General features: G+C 27.6%; 1 protein-coding gene across 4 annotated transcripts in view; it reads right to left on the bottom strand.

Annotated features, from left to right (window-relative positions):
* LOC106692608 (homeobox protein OTX2-A) overlaps positions 1-14191 on the bottom strand; it is a 269018-nt gene that overhangs the window by 29750 nt on the left and 225077 nt on the right. Inside the window, exon 1 of one of the 4 annotated variants that reach the window (XM_067053158.1) lies at positions 5306-5739. The exons of 2 other annotated variants lie outside the window; for them this stretch is intronic. In XM_067053158.1, the coding sequence (XP_066909259.1) occupies positions 5306-5355 (50 nt within the window). In that variant the 5' untranslated portion in view covers positions 5356-5739. Of the gene's footprint in view, positions 1-5305; positions 5740-14191 lie in introns of those variants that run through there. One more of the 4 variants, XM_067053159.1, reaches the window with a different exon arrangement.

Genomic DNA, 14191 nt, shown 5'->3' with positions numbered 1-14191 from the left:
TAATACAATGAATTTTAAATTTCTGAAATTTTTTAAATTATGTTTTCTTAATTTATTGTTTTCTCTTTAAATTAACAAATTTGACACAATACTGTAATTTTCTTAACAATAATGTTGCTGATATTTTGCGTATTAATAATAAGAACAAAATGAATAAGTTTAACAGGGTCTAAATACAAAAGTAGTCAAAATATGTGCACTTGAAATAATTAAATTAACAAAGTAAATTAAATAATAAAAAATACATTATAATATAAAATTAGTAATAATAAAAAATAAATATAATAAATAAAAAATATTCATACAGATAAATTACAAGTAGGATATTGTATAAATAACAATATTAACATTAATAGGATCTTAAAGAAGTTCTGTTTATATTTAAAATGATGTATTTCCAGGATAAGCTGCATTTATTTTCTATGATATTAAATTATAAGTGAAATTGATACTAATAAATTTTTGTGAATTTGACTATAATTATACTTTTTTTGTTTAATTATTACTGAGGTTTATTTGGTTTTCTTTCAATTTTTATTTTTTATTGGTTATATAATTTTTTTTTCTTTATTTATATAAAATAACAATATGTTATTATTGATAAAAATTCAGCATCCCATAATAAAAAAAAATGTATTTATTAATTTGTGAAATTTAGTTTATTTAATAAATATGATGCAATGAATTTTATTTATTATAACAAAACAATTTAAGTTTAGAATACAATGAATTTTAAATTTCTGAATTTTTTTTCTTAATTTATTGTTTTATCTTTAAATTGACAAATTTGAGACAAGAGTAAAATTTTCTTAACAATAATGTTGCTGATATTTTGCGTATTAATAATAAGAACAAAATGAATAAGTTTAATCGGGTCTAAATACAAAAGTAGTAAAAATATGTGCGCTTGAAATAATTAAATTGACAAAGTAAATTAAATAATAAAAAAATACATTATAATATAAAATTAATAATAATAAAAAATAAATATAAAATGACCATACAGATAAATTACGAGCAGGATATTTTATAAATAATAATATTAACATTAATAGGATCTTAAAGAAGTTCTGTTTATATTTAAAATGATGTATTTCCAGGATAAGCTGCATTTATTTTCTATGATATTAATTTATAAGTGAAATTAATATTAATAAATTTTATTGAATTTGACTATAATTATATTTTTTTGTTTAAGTGGTAGAGGTTTATTTTTATTTTTTATTGGTTGTATAATTTTGTTTTTCTTTATTTCGTATTGTCATAATTTTACTTTCATTTTTTTAAGTAAGTAGTTTTTAGGCAAACTAATTTATATATATTAAATGTTTAATAAATTTTACGGATCGAAACACTAAGTTCTAAATTTTTTTAAATTATTCTAATTTTAATTAATAATTATTATATGAGAATCTACTAAGAGTTAAATTTGTATTGAATATTATGAAACCTATTTCACAGATTATTTAAATCTCTAAATAAACTGAATAAAGTTTAGTAGTAGAATTTTAATTTTTAAAAAATAACATTCAATTTTATAAAGTGGATATATTAACTTTTGGTAAAAAATTTCTTAATTGACTTTATGAAAATATACTATTTAGTAAAATAAACATTATTAGAAAGAAAATTGAAAAAATAATATGAAACGTCATTGTCATATTCTTATACATATGTCCATGTATGTATAGTATTTTTTCCTCAAATTATTTTATATCTAGGTTAAGGTATAGATATATACAATTGTTATATAAGAGCCACTTGAGGAGGAAACCCTTCAAAAAGTTGGCAGAGGAGAGGGCATCATGAGTGAAGATATTGATGGGATGGCAATGGGCCGCAGTACAGGTAAATCGGATCAAGGCATTATGACGGATCTTGAGAATTATCCTCTGGGCTTACATCAGCCTAATGATCGCCCATTGTGCCTCCCAACTTCCTCTAAAAGCGCCTTTTTCTTTTACTTAACAGTAATCTTTTCTTCCTACTCCTAAGCGGGTCTTATCCCGATTGTAGAAAACACATGACCTTTATCTTTCAACAAGTAACATTTAATAGCTTTTTAACCCTTGCCGGCTTTACCCGAGCTAAACAAACGATTTAGAACGAATAATGTATTTTCTCATGGAAACAAGTATGTATTTTGTTTCATAGATAGATGTCTAGAGTATGAATAAATATAATTTTCCAGTTGATCTTCACAATTTACCAGACAAATTAAGCTTTTAACCGATAGGATTAACTATTTGCCTGATATGTAATTTTCTTTTAACGAATCAAAATATATGAGTTGGAATAAAATAAATTAGACAAGTATTTCAGGTGTTACATATCTACCTTAAAAAAAATATTTTGTTTTGTTAGACAAAAAACAAACAAAAAAAACACACCTAACTAGAAATTGTTGTCTCGTTTTGCTATTTCATAAAAAAATAAAAGCCATCATTCTGTTAAAAACGAAGAAAAAACATGACATCTTAATTTTAAGAATACAGATAATTTAGCCTTCAATCAAACTGTTTTGGTAGCTAAATAGAATAAATTTGAAGATAAAAAATATAATAAAATAAACAATTAGATAAATAGTTAATTTGCCTGTAAACAAAATTTTGTAAGGCTATAAAGCAGCAAATGACAAAACGCTGCAAGCTAGAAGACAGAAATTTAATTTTATGTCTACAAAGTGGTTGAAATAAATTACAAAATCCAACACTTACTCTTATTACATTCTGTGAACATTTTCTTAGATCATAAATAGGTTTCATAATAGGGTATTTCACATATTGATTCCATAAATGTTTATAAGCAAACAGTTACCAAAGTTTAATTTTTTTGACATAATGCCTAAATTTCCTTTTTAGAGATTTTTTTTTCTTTACAATTTACCCGAGCTAAACAAACGAATTAGAACGAATTATAATGTATTTTGTTTCATAGATAGAGTATGAATAAATATAATTTTCCAGTTGATTTTCACCATTCATCAGATAAATTAAGCTTTTACCGACAGGATGAACTATTTAATTTGTCTGATTTATAATGTTCTTTTAACGAATCAAAATATATGAGTTGGAATCAAATAAATTATACAAGTATTTTAGGTGTTATAATCTAGCCTTAAAATAATATTCTATTTTGTTAGAAAAAAAAACACACCTAGCTGGAAATTGTTGTCTCGTTTTGCTATTTCATATAAAAATTAAAGCTATCATTCTGTTAAAAACGAAAAAAAAAACATGACATCTTAATTTTAAGAATACAGATAATTTAGCCTTCAATCAAACTGTTTTGGTAGCAAAATATAATAAATTCGAATATATTAAAATAAACAATTAGACAGATAGTTAATTTGGCTGTAAATAATATGTTGTCAGACTATAAAGCTGCAAATGACAAAATGCAGCAAGCTAGAAGACTGAAATTTAATTTTCCGTCTACAAAGTGGTTGAAATAAATTACAAAATCCAAAACTTACTCTTATTGCATTCTGTGAACATTTTCTGAGATCATAAATAGGTTTCATAATACGGTATTTCACTTATTGATTCCATAAATATTTATAAGCAAACAGTTACCAAAGTTTAATTTTTTTGACATGCCTAAATTTTCTTTTTAGAGATTTTTTTTTTCTTTACAATTTGTTCAAATAGACTCAATTAAAGCCGTTTTTTTAAAATTAACGATCCTATAAAACATTTTAATACAATTTTATCAAACTCAATAACATTTTGATAAACAATTTATATTTTAGAAAAGTTTTAATACATCTTTTAAAAGAAATGATGCCTTTTAAATAGACCAGCTTTCTGATATTTAATTTATTAAAGATCTACTTTATTGAATTTAAGACTTCGCCGTTTCTTCTTTGTCCAAGAAGCTACTCAATTATTATTAAATAAAGACAAACATTGTTCTGGAATTAAAACTGTTAATATCTGAGTATTGGTTGAAATATCGTGGAATAACAAAGATGTGATTAAACTAAACATTAGATCATTATGTATCATATGTATTTCAGGATAGGTATCCATTCATGAAATAATGTTTATAATAAACAACAAATATTCTATCAATTTTATACAGTAAGTTATTGACGTCTTAAAAAAATATTAAATAACGGATAAAATCCTATAATCTTTTATACCTTAACAACTGAACTTGTCAAAGCATGTTTAAGATTATATGCTTAATTTTAATAAATTAAGGGGAAAAAAGTATTTTAGCATAATCAATAAATAATAACTAACTTCTATAAAATATTGAATTTGTAAAATTGGAATCCCTGTGAGACAAAATAAATATTTAAATTCAAGTTAAAAGTGATCAGTATGTATAGTTTTATTCTAAGAGGTATGTCGTTACAAACTATTCATTTAATTTATAAAAACCCTTTTATAAATATTTCATTTCACAGAAATATATGGATTACATTTTTTAAAATAATTTGAAAACCGGAGAACAATATATTAATAAAATAGGTATTGAATAGTCAAGTTATTCATGAATTAAATGCTACTGATTGAAGACAATAAACACACATTACCATGCAAAATATATATAAAAGGTTTATATGAAACGTTTTGGTTCATGGTTATTTTGATGTTAAATGTTATTTAAAATTAAAACAAGCCCTATTATAATGAAAATCTAATAATTAAATATTATAAAATATCTCGTATACAGACAATTATATTACTGGTATTTCTGTGACTACTTGATTGTACAGCATGACTCAATGACAATACCCAAGTAAACCATTCTAAATCTTTTTGAATGAATACTACCCACACAGGCTATTGGTGACTAAAAAGGTGAAAAAATTAAAATTATTTAGACATATTTTAATTTAAGATTCATCTAGTAGTATTGAGCAGAATTTGTCAAGACTATCGACAAAACAATGATTAATAAAATGAAATTCGCTGTTTACAAACAGAAATGTTTAAAATCAAAAACATATGATTATTATTAAAAGGTGATCCATTTACACATGTTTTATCTAAAATTCGTAACGGCTTGATTCCAACATCAATTTAAAAATAAAGTGCAAAAGAAGAAAAGATGGTTTAAATATTTGTTAATGAAGGTAGTTTCGAAATAACAATCAATAATTAATAATAATAACAGCCATTTATATCTTCATTATCAATAAAAAAAAATTGGTAACCGTTTTGTAACCTCTATGACATACTATGTTGACATCAGTCTGATTTTTTTTTTTTAAGTACATTAGACTACATTATAATTTAATTCCTCAGAAATATACACACAAGTATAAATATAATTGATAAAATAAGGAACATACCTTGAGAAATAACTGTCGGAGTTCATGGGTGTGCTCATGAGATAATCCATGTGGTGACACAAAACTAATTGTTCCACTTTGAATTCTCGATACACTGTTAGAACCAGCTAACAGAAATGAGCAACGGCCAAAGGAGGAACGGACGATCCAGAAAGAGACTTGGGCACTTGGGTGTACTGAGAGAACACTAGATGCTACTCATGACTGCTCGTCGCAGACTGAGGTTGAGAGCGAGGACCGGGTGGTAGGGGGCAAGAGGGTACAGCGAACCCCCCACCTCTTGAGTTTCCCTGGGCACTTACTCAGGTACTAAAAGGTATTTTTGGGTTCTACCTGTACGAATAATTATGAGTCGTAAAATATCCTAACAGACTGGCTAATTAGTCCCACAAATATTTCTAACAATTACAATTGTTGAAAACAAAAAAACAAGAAAACAAGGTTATTAACAAAACCATGCTTCAAAATCACACTGTGAGTGACAATACCGAATCGTAAAAAGACTATCGCCAATAACTAACAACCCAATCCATAATTATTTCTTTCCAACTTTGATTTTTAAGAGCTGCTTATTAAAGCTGTTTATTAAATTGATTATTAATTTATTTTTACCATAAGGTTGATCAATTTCAAAATTCTGGAAGATGGATTGTCTTCGTTGCATATATTAAAAACTAACCTTTACAGAAGCTATTAATATAAAATTTAAAAATAGGGAACCAAATTTGAAAACTAAGTAAACATTAACATTTCGTTTCATTAATTAGTCTTACTCAAATCCATAATCGTCAAAAGGTTTAGAATCGTCAAAAATTTTAAAGTAGAGGTTAAAATAAAAATATAAACATTAACAGCTCCTAATATTTAATAAAACGTTAATAACACGTTCACACAAATGGGTAATAGCTAGTATTTATTAATACAATTTATAAAAGGTTTTAATCAGAGATCAGTCAGATTAATAAAAGTACCAAAGCGATAAGGTGATTATTTGAACTATATTTAAAAATAATCCTTCATCAATACACTAAGTTTAAAAAAAAACAAATAGAAAACTGCAACCAGAATTCAATATAGACGATTGTAAATAATAGCGTGAATGTTAAATATAAATACTTGAAATGTGTGATATTATACAATATTGATTATTTTAATTTTAGCTTTGAAATATAAATGGATTACTCCTTGATTAAAAATTTTTAGGAGACCATAAATTAAAAAAAATTCATAGTATTTTTTTTTTAAAGGAATACTCTTATTACTTTGTACTTATTTATTTGCTTATTGGAGACGTTTTGGAACAATTGTTCATCATCTAGACCATTCTATAATTTTATTGTTTTTAAATTAATTTTATAATAATGACAAATTTTCATATTAAGACAAATCCATTAATAGGATGAATAAGAAAAAACGAAGAATACAAGGTAATTAAATAAGAATATAAATTTTTGCTTATTTTCATTAATTAAAACTTTTGTTATAGCGTAATATAATCAATTATTATGTAAATGGTTGATAAGATCTATTTTGTTCTAATATAATGATAGGATGAATTAGATGAAGGACAATCGTTCCGAAATGTTTTCAATAAGCAAATACAGATAGGTATAAGATACAACATTTGTCAACTCACCTTTATTTGACATATAACTCCATCATTATCAAAAACTGCTTGAAATTTTTATTTCATTATTAATCCTTGCAGTATTATGTCTTAAAAATATATACCTTCGCAATATTTGGATTTACTGCCTCTTTGATTAGAGAAAATTTAATGAAAATATATTATTAAATGAGGTCGGAAAAGATAAAGAAATAAAAAATATATAATGAAAGAGATACAAACCATATGTAAATAGATACTTTTTTTTACGAAATATTTATATATGGAAACCTTCGAAGGCAGCCATAAGAATTTTTTGTTGCATTTGTTGAAAATCAATAATTGTACGATTTTTTGTACGTTTATGACATTTTTTGTACGAAAGGTTTGCTATAACTAACATAGTCTAATAATTAAAAAAACGCATTAATTGAATGTATAAGTAAATGCCAACGCTGATCCCCGATTATAAAAAAATCTAGATAATCTGATCACAGTCAAACATTGTTCAACATCTTTTAATTTTAACATTAATTTTAGAAGCAGGAAATCGTTGGTTTACAAGTGGAATACATTAAGTCGAAACAGTTTTGATATATCTGTATAATTTTTTTTTTAATGTTATAGTAATTTTACTTTACTTCATATAAAGAGATTTTTGTTATTTTAATAAATTCTTTGGAACTTAATGTTTTTAACATTTTTGGCTGGAAACACCTTCTTAAATAAAGATAAAAATAACAATGTAACATTCGCTTTATTTACAATGTATTAAGTGTATTTTAAGGTGACATATTAATTGGAGTAACAACTTTCTGGTAAATCTATTGGTATTTTTACTTGTAAGAAGATCAGGGAATAATCTTCTTTTCAGACGCTGAGGAGCTTAAATTTTACAGACCAGCAAACTTGTTTAGATGTTCAAGATGTTTATTTTGAAATGAATCTTTCTTGAATGAAATGTACAAAGAATTGGGAATAGCTTTTAATGGTTAGTTTCATTAGTTTTATCAAAGTGTTGATATCCATGAATAATTTAATGTTGCTTATTCTTACATTCAAGTCTTTTAAATATAAGAAGAAAATCTTTTCAGGCATTTCCAAGCTTAAGGAATACATGTAGACTTAGTGAGCTAGTTTATTTTGTATATATATATGATAGTATATATGATTTATATTTTGTAGCAAGATGGTTCGAGTGGCGGTTAATAAAGCTACAAAAATAGCAGACAACTATATCAGTAATCAACGTTTCGCTCCAGTTTGCAGGGCTTCATCAGGGCTAAATGAGAACAAGATAAGGACATTGTAAGCGAACATGTATCTTGATATAGGATTCTTACTTAGCCCTGACAAAGCCCAGCAAAGTAAGCGAAACGTTGATGTAGAAAACTTCGTTACTAATAGATTTTCTGCTTTGTTTAACTTTCTTGACCGTCATACGGTCAACTAATAATCTTCCAATATGATTTATTTTTTATTGAATTATTTTTCACATCTTCATGGAATCTGGTAACAAAGTTTTTACGGTGTTTAATTTTTTTAGTGTTATAAAGTGTGCTATTGGAATTTTAAACAAAGAAGTAGCAATATTATGGTGGTTTCTATCTTGTAATAAAAGGATATCTGGGAAATTATAAAAGAACTCATAAGAAAGAAAGATCTTCTAACTAAATTAAAATTTTAAAAAGCTAAATCATTATTTTTAGCTCAGATATTGGTGAAAATCTTTTTGCTTTCTAAAATGTTTAAACAATTTGAGAAGCAAGGGTATAAATAGCTGCTGCAAAAGTCTGGTTTTAAGGGTCTGTAAATCATTAGGATATTGACTCCGGGAAACCCAGAAGGCTGGACAACTGTCTGGTTCTTAAAATCCTTTTGCTACTCCTTAGAACTCCTAATTGGGCCCATACAGGTGACATTTAATTGCTCTCTCTTACCCTTCACTTGGTTATTTAGCTGGGAGCATTTGTGCCCACAAAAATAGGAGTTTAGAATGCAGAAAAAACAAAGGATTTAGAAAAAAATATAAATAATATTAGTTTTTGAATACGATTATTTCATTGTGAAGTCTCAATGATACTTATGATAACTAATGAGAAACTATTATATCATTGATAAAAAAAAAAAATAATAAACAAATAAAAGTGGTCAGAAATTGTTAAACATTGTTGTTTAAATAAAGGATTTAAATTTAAATATCAGGCTCTAATGATTTTTTTGATTTAACTTCAAGCAGGGTAAACTCAGCATCTCTGGGACAACAGACAATTGAGTATTAACTAAAATTCAAAAGTAAATTAATCATAATTTACCATATTGGTGGATGTCATCCTCTCACCATTCCCAACAGAAAAAGAAAATTTTATATTACTCCCTCCATATTTTCATCCTAAACAAAATAAGTAGTAATAGATAGCAGTAATTATAAGGTGTTTTATTTATTTTTTTCCAAGGAATTAAAACCTAAAATCCTACATGATAATATTTTCTAAATTGATTAGTATTTTTTTCTAGGCAGTCATCACTGACAGTGATCTATACTTCATATATAGCAGTAGGATTCTATATTCGATGTAGGTGCAAAAAATTAAGAAGTTGAATTAAATATAGAACCTTATAAATTTCTATATATTTTTTTTCCGTCCCCTAAATATGATTTCTTGATCCACCCTTCATTTAACCTAATAAGCTTATCCAGCTTATGCGTCTCTATACTAACTACATGACGGATTACAGTAGATTAAGTAGTAGGAAGTTTCTTTACAGAGTTTTTATCTTTAAGCAAAAGTGGTGTAAGTCAAATTTGGGATTTCGAGTTATTATAGACTTTAGAGGAAGTTCTATAAGGTTTTTAGTTGGGTATAACTATTTTTTTTATATACAAGTCATTCACTACCGCCTAAAAATTTAAAAGCGTTTGAAGGTAATAACCTCAGCAATTAATAAATTAATTAACTTTTCATGAACCTTTTTTTTATGAGAAATTTAAAAATAACAGAAATTTAAAATTATTTTTATCAACATAAAATGTAAGGCCAACAGCTCATATTTTGGTAATTTACTAGATTAATTTATTTTATATTTTCTAATTTTTTTATTTCAAAATTTTTTTTAATAAATGTAAAGAGAATAATGGCGTTAATATTCGAAAAATGACTAAACTTAAAATTGAAAAAAAAAAAATAACCTACATTTATTAAACGAATTCAATATTGAAATACCAATTTTGAATCTATAACTTTTTATGCCTGAACAGTTGTAATAAGTGATAAGAAATTAATAATAAAAAAATATATATATCATAATATTAAAGAATTGATCAATATACTATAAGATATATGAAAGCATTTTTGTTCGTACATAATTTTTAGGTTTAAAATAGATAATATGATTTTTTTTTTAACAAAATTAAATGCTTTTAAAAGTTCTACTGAATTGTATGTTTCGATTATTCGCACTGGACGTCAAAGCCTTCCAGTTTTATTCGCTGATTGGAATGTGGTGTGGAATACAATAGGGCAAACAGCAGCCAACCGACATTTGACAAAGAATTGTTCCCCATATCAAATTTCAGAGCCGCTATGGCATGAAAATGACAATTATTGAAGTTGGCTAACCGATCGGTTGGGGACTGCTGTGAAGGGGTTGATAGCCAGCGAGGGGGGCGGCCGGGTTTGATTGGACCGTCGCGGGCCACGCCCCTTCCCCTCCACTGTAACCCCCCGCGACCATATGTTTTCTCAATCTTTCCAGGAGTAATTGAGCCACATCTGTTCCCAAACTATACCTACCTAACTGAATTATATAATGTTTTAAGTACTACAATATAACAAATAATCTTAAATAATTTATAACACGATGGATCCATGTAGACATCGCTTGTAGTACCTAAAGATCATGCCCTAGAATCTTAGCCCTATAGACTAGGATCTAGGGTCCATTCAACAAAAAGACTTAACAGTTAGAAGCTGTTTTAAGTTATAGATAATGCTTCTCTGATCACAGATCAGTCGCTTGAAAGTCATTGCCTTACATATAAAACTTTAATTTTTAAAGTGTAAAATTTGACAGTTCATTTAATAAAAAGATTTATATCTGCAATTTTGCTTGGATGTATAATCTGTGCCCCTTAAAGAGAAATTGTTTTGACTGACGGTGTACCTGGTTGCGTTTCGAAACTAACGCTGTCCGGTCACCAAATTAGTCCATTCAAATGGTTGTTGCATTGGGGAAAATTCTAAATAATCCGATTTTTGCGATTCTTTATTTATTTTTTTTTTTTGGGGGGGGGGCAGGTGCGCTGCTCTAAAATATGGTGTATTAAAAAAGAGTTGTAAAAAATTAGGCAAAAATCCATTTTATATAAAAAACGTCAATAACACGGAAATTGTGAAATTTAACAAAAAAAAAGAATAAAATCACATCTTTAACAAAGTTACATGATATAAAATTTAATATCGCTTTTATGTATAATTTGTTTATATGTTATAGTATTATTATAAATACAGCTAAATTAGACAATCAAACGGATAGGATGAAGAGGATTTAACTCAAGTGTTGTTACTATTACCGAAATACGACTCCAAGTCCGAGCGCTCTAACCGTCTATTACGCACTCGCGATGTAACGAGTTTATACCAACGATAAAGGCAATTTAACGCTCTTTCAATATTTACATTGTCAGTTTCTTCGGAAAATGTATAGATTATGAGTTATCAGAAGAAGAACGTCAGATTTTACAAATTTCTTAAATTTTAAACTTGCTTTTATTTCTAACCTGTTGATCGTACATTCAAACCCTAAGAAAAAAATTTATATAACTATAAGATTAACTCTTATCTTATTTTACTTTGTTAAGAAGTTTTTAAAAGAGAATGATGAGGATTTTAAAAAATAAAATGTTAGGATTTTTTCCCGTTTTAGAGTAACGATCAAAAAGCGTCCATATTGGAAACATTTCCATATTTTTGCCAATTTTATAATAAAAACGCACCAGGTGTTTTTATTTTAAAACCTCAAATTTGGTTTCAGTACCCAATACATACATATATCTGTCCGAACTCAAATCTATCAGATCAGTCTTGACGCAATCCTCCCACCTACGCCTTAGATTCAGAGTTAACATTTTAGCGATCGTTCGTTACTAAGCCTACCTTATACAACCTGAGTTTTTTAAAAACTATATTTACCAGATGAGTAATGAATATTTTTTAATAAAGAATATTAAGCTAACTGAATTTTTTTTCAGTAAATAAATTTCATGATTTTTTTATAATTTAAAAAATAGAATATATGTTAACCTGGTTTTTTATATATATATATATTTTTTTAATATAAATTTAAACAATTACTTTGAACGAGACAATGTTCCTTATTTGTCAAAAATCTGAACTTAAAAAACAAAACAATAAAATATGATCAAAGTTGTAGGAGATTTTGTTGACGATTTTTACAGAGAAATAATTGAACTAACATTTCAAGTAATAAACCCAAATCGATTACATCATGGATATGATTTGGTTGTGTGTTGACAGGCAAAACCAATCTACTAAATAATAGATTTTCAGCAAAATGTTAATGGAGTAGTATTCAGGTTTAAATCCGGCTGTAGTAGATAATTATTTTAGGTTTCACTGTAGCCGCGAGTTAACCCTGTGGGTTCAGAAACCCTCCAGGGTCTACCCAGCCTCATAAAGAGGGTACTTTTAATTTGGTAAACATCCGGCGGTCAAAACTGACTCCGACTATTTATAAGTATTTTTATTAACTATTTAAATTTGATATGCAATGTATGTTTTGATTTTGTTTTGGTATACCGATTTTCAATTTGAATACGAAACGCATGTTACTTTTTTGGATGTTATTTTACATATCTTAATAATTCTTTTCCATAGGGGTAATAGTATAAAACACATTCGGTCATCCTTCCATTTCTTTTTTATCCCTTATCCCTACTCTACGTTTATTTATCTGCTATCCGGAACGACAAAGTAATCATAGACTGAGATAAACGAGTACGGAGCAGTGAAGAAGAAAAATGGGCGCGTTGATGTCTCTGTTGGGCGCTGATAGTACGAGGGGTTGGGTGGCGAAGATAACCGCATTAGAGGACTATCGCTAATTGTTCAGGCTCGGGCAACCCCTTCTTATGCTACTTCCCCCTCCTCTCTCCCCCGCCCTGTCTCGTCTAATTGAAACATGAGATAGTTTGAAAAAAAAAAAAAAAAAAAAGGTTCAGGCTATATTGTTTGATCAAATGAGTTATATTTTATTTTATCTTTTTTTTTGTTAAATCCTTGCTTTACTTACAGTGGTATACACGTATTTATAGAATGGTGAAAATGGAGACTACAAGGGGTTGGCAAACCGTGGCTCTTTAAGGTTATTATATTAAATAAAATTAAAATCTGTACCTCTACAACCCATGAAGAGTTTAGGGTGCAGTTCGTTGTAATGAAGTACTGTTACTATACCAACGGTTGTGCAAGGAGGTGACTTGGTCAGAATCACGCTCGACCGCCAGAATTTTACCCAATTAAGCGTACCCAATTCATGAGGCTAGTTGGACCCCCAGGAGGGCTCCAGAACTCAAAGGGTTGACTCACGGCTTCAGTATAACAGAAAACAATTTCCTGCCCAGCCGGATTCGAATTCGGGTCCTTGGAATTAGTAGCATCGTGCCTTACCACAGTGCCACCGCGCGCCTCCGGTTATTATAATTTTTTTTTTAATGGTCAGATTCTCTACTCAAGTTGAGTGTTTGCGGCTTTAGCGCACTTGCTCAGCCTCCACTGACTCACTACCAGTGATGCGGCGAGAGAGATACACTGGGATCTTTTGAGCTCTGCTCTACCATTCACACGTGGGGGATAGAGTGGGCTCAGGGATCCTCAGGTCGATTGTGTAAATATTGTACATTAGAGTGTAAATTTGACTAGAGACTATATTATTTTATTTATTTTTCGTACAGATAGTTTAATTATGTTCACTTTGTTTATTCTTCTGTTTGTATATATTTTAAGAGAGTTTTTTTTCATTTATTTTAGTATGTATGAGATCATTCATCACTATTACCTATTGCCCACCAACTGTGTGGCTGATTGTAATATCTATCAATAAATAAAAAGTAGTATTAAAAAAAAAAAATTATTTATTGATAAATATTATAATCGACTACAACCTTAGGCAATAAGTAATAGTAATAAACGATCTCATTCATACCAAATTAAAAAAAAAAAATATTTATTTATAAATGAATTCTCTACCTATATATAAAC

Source organism: Halyomorpha halys, unplaced genomic scaffold (genome assembly GCF_000696795.3).
Source record: "Halyomorpha halys isolate HHAL.00 unplaced genomic scaffold, Hhal_1.1 Scaffold64.1, whole genome shotgun sequence".
NCBI classification, from domain to species: Eukaryota; Metazoa; Arthropoda; class Insecta; order Hemiptera; family Pentatomidae; genus Halyomorpha; species Halyomorpha halys.
This window is presented reverse-complemented; position numbering and strand designations above follow the sequence as displayed.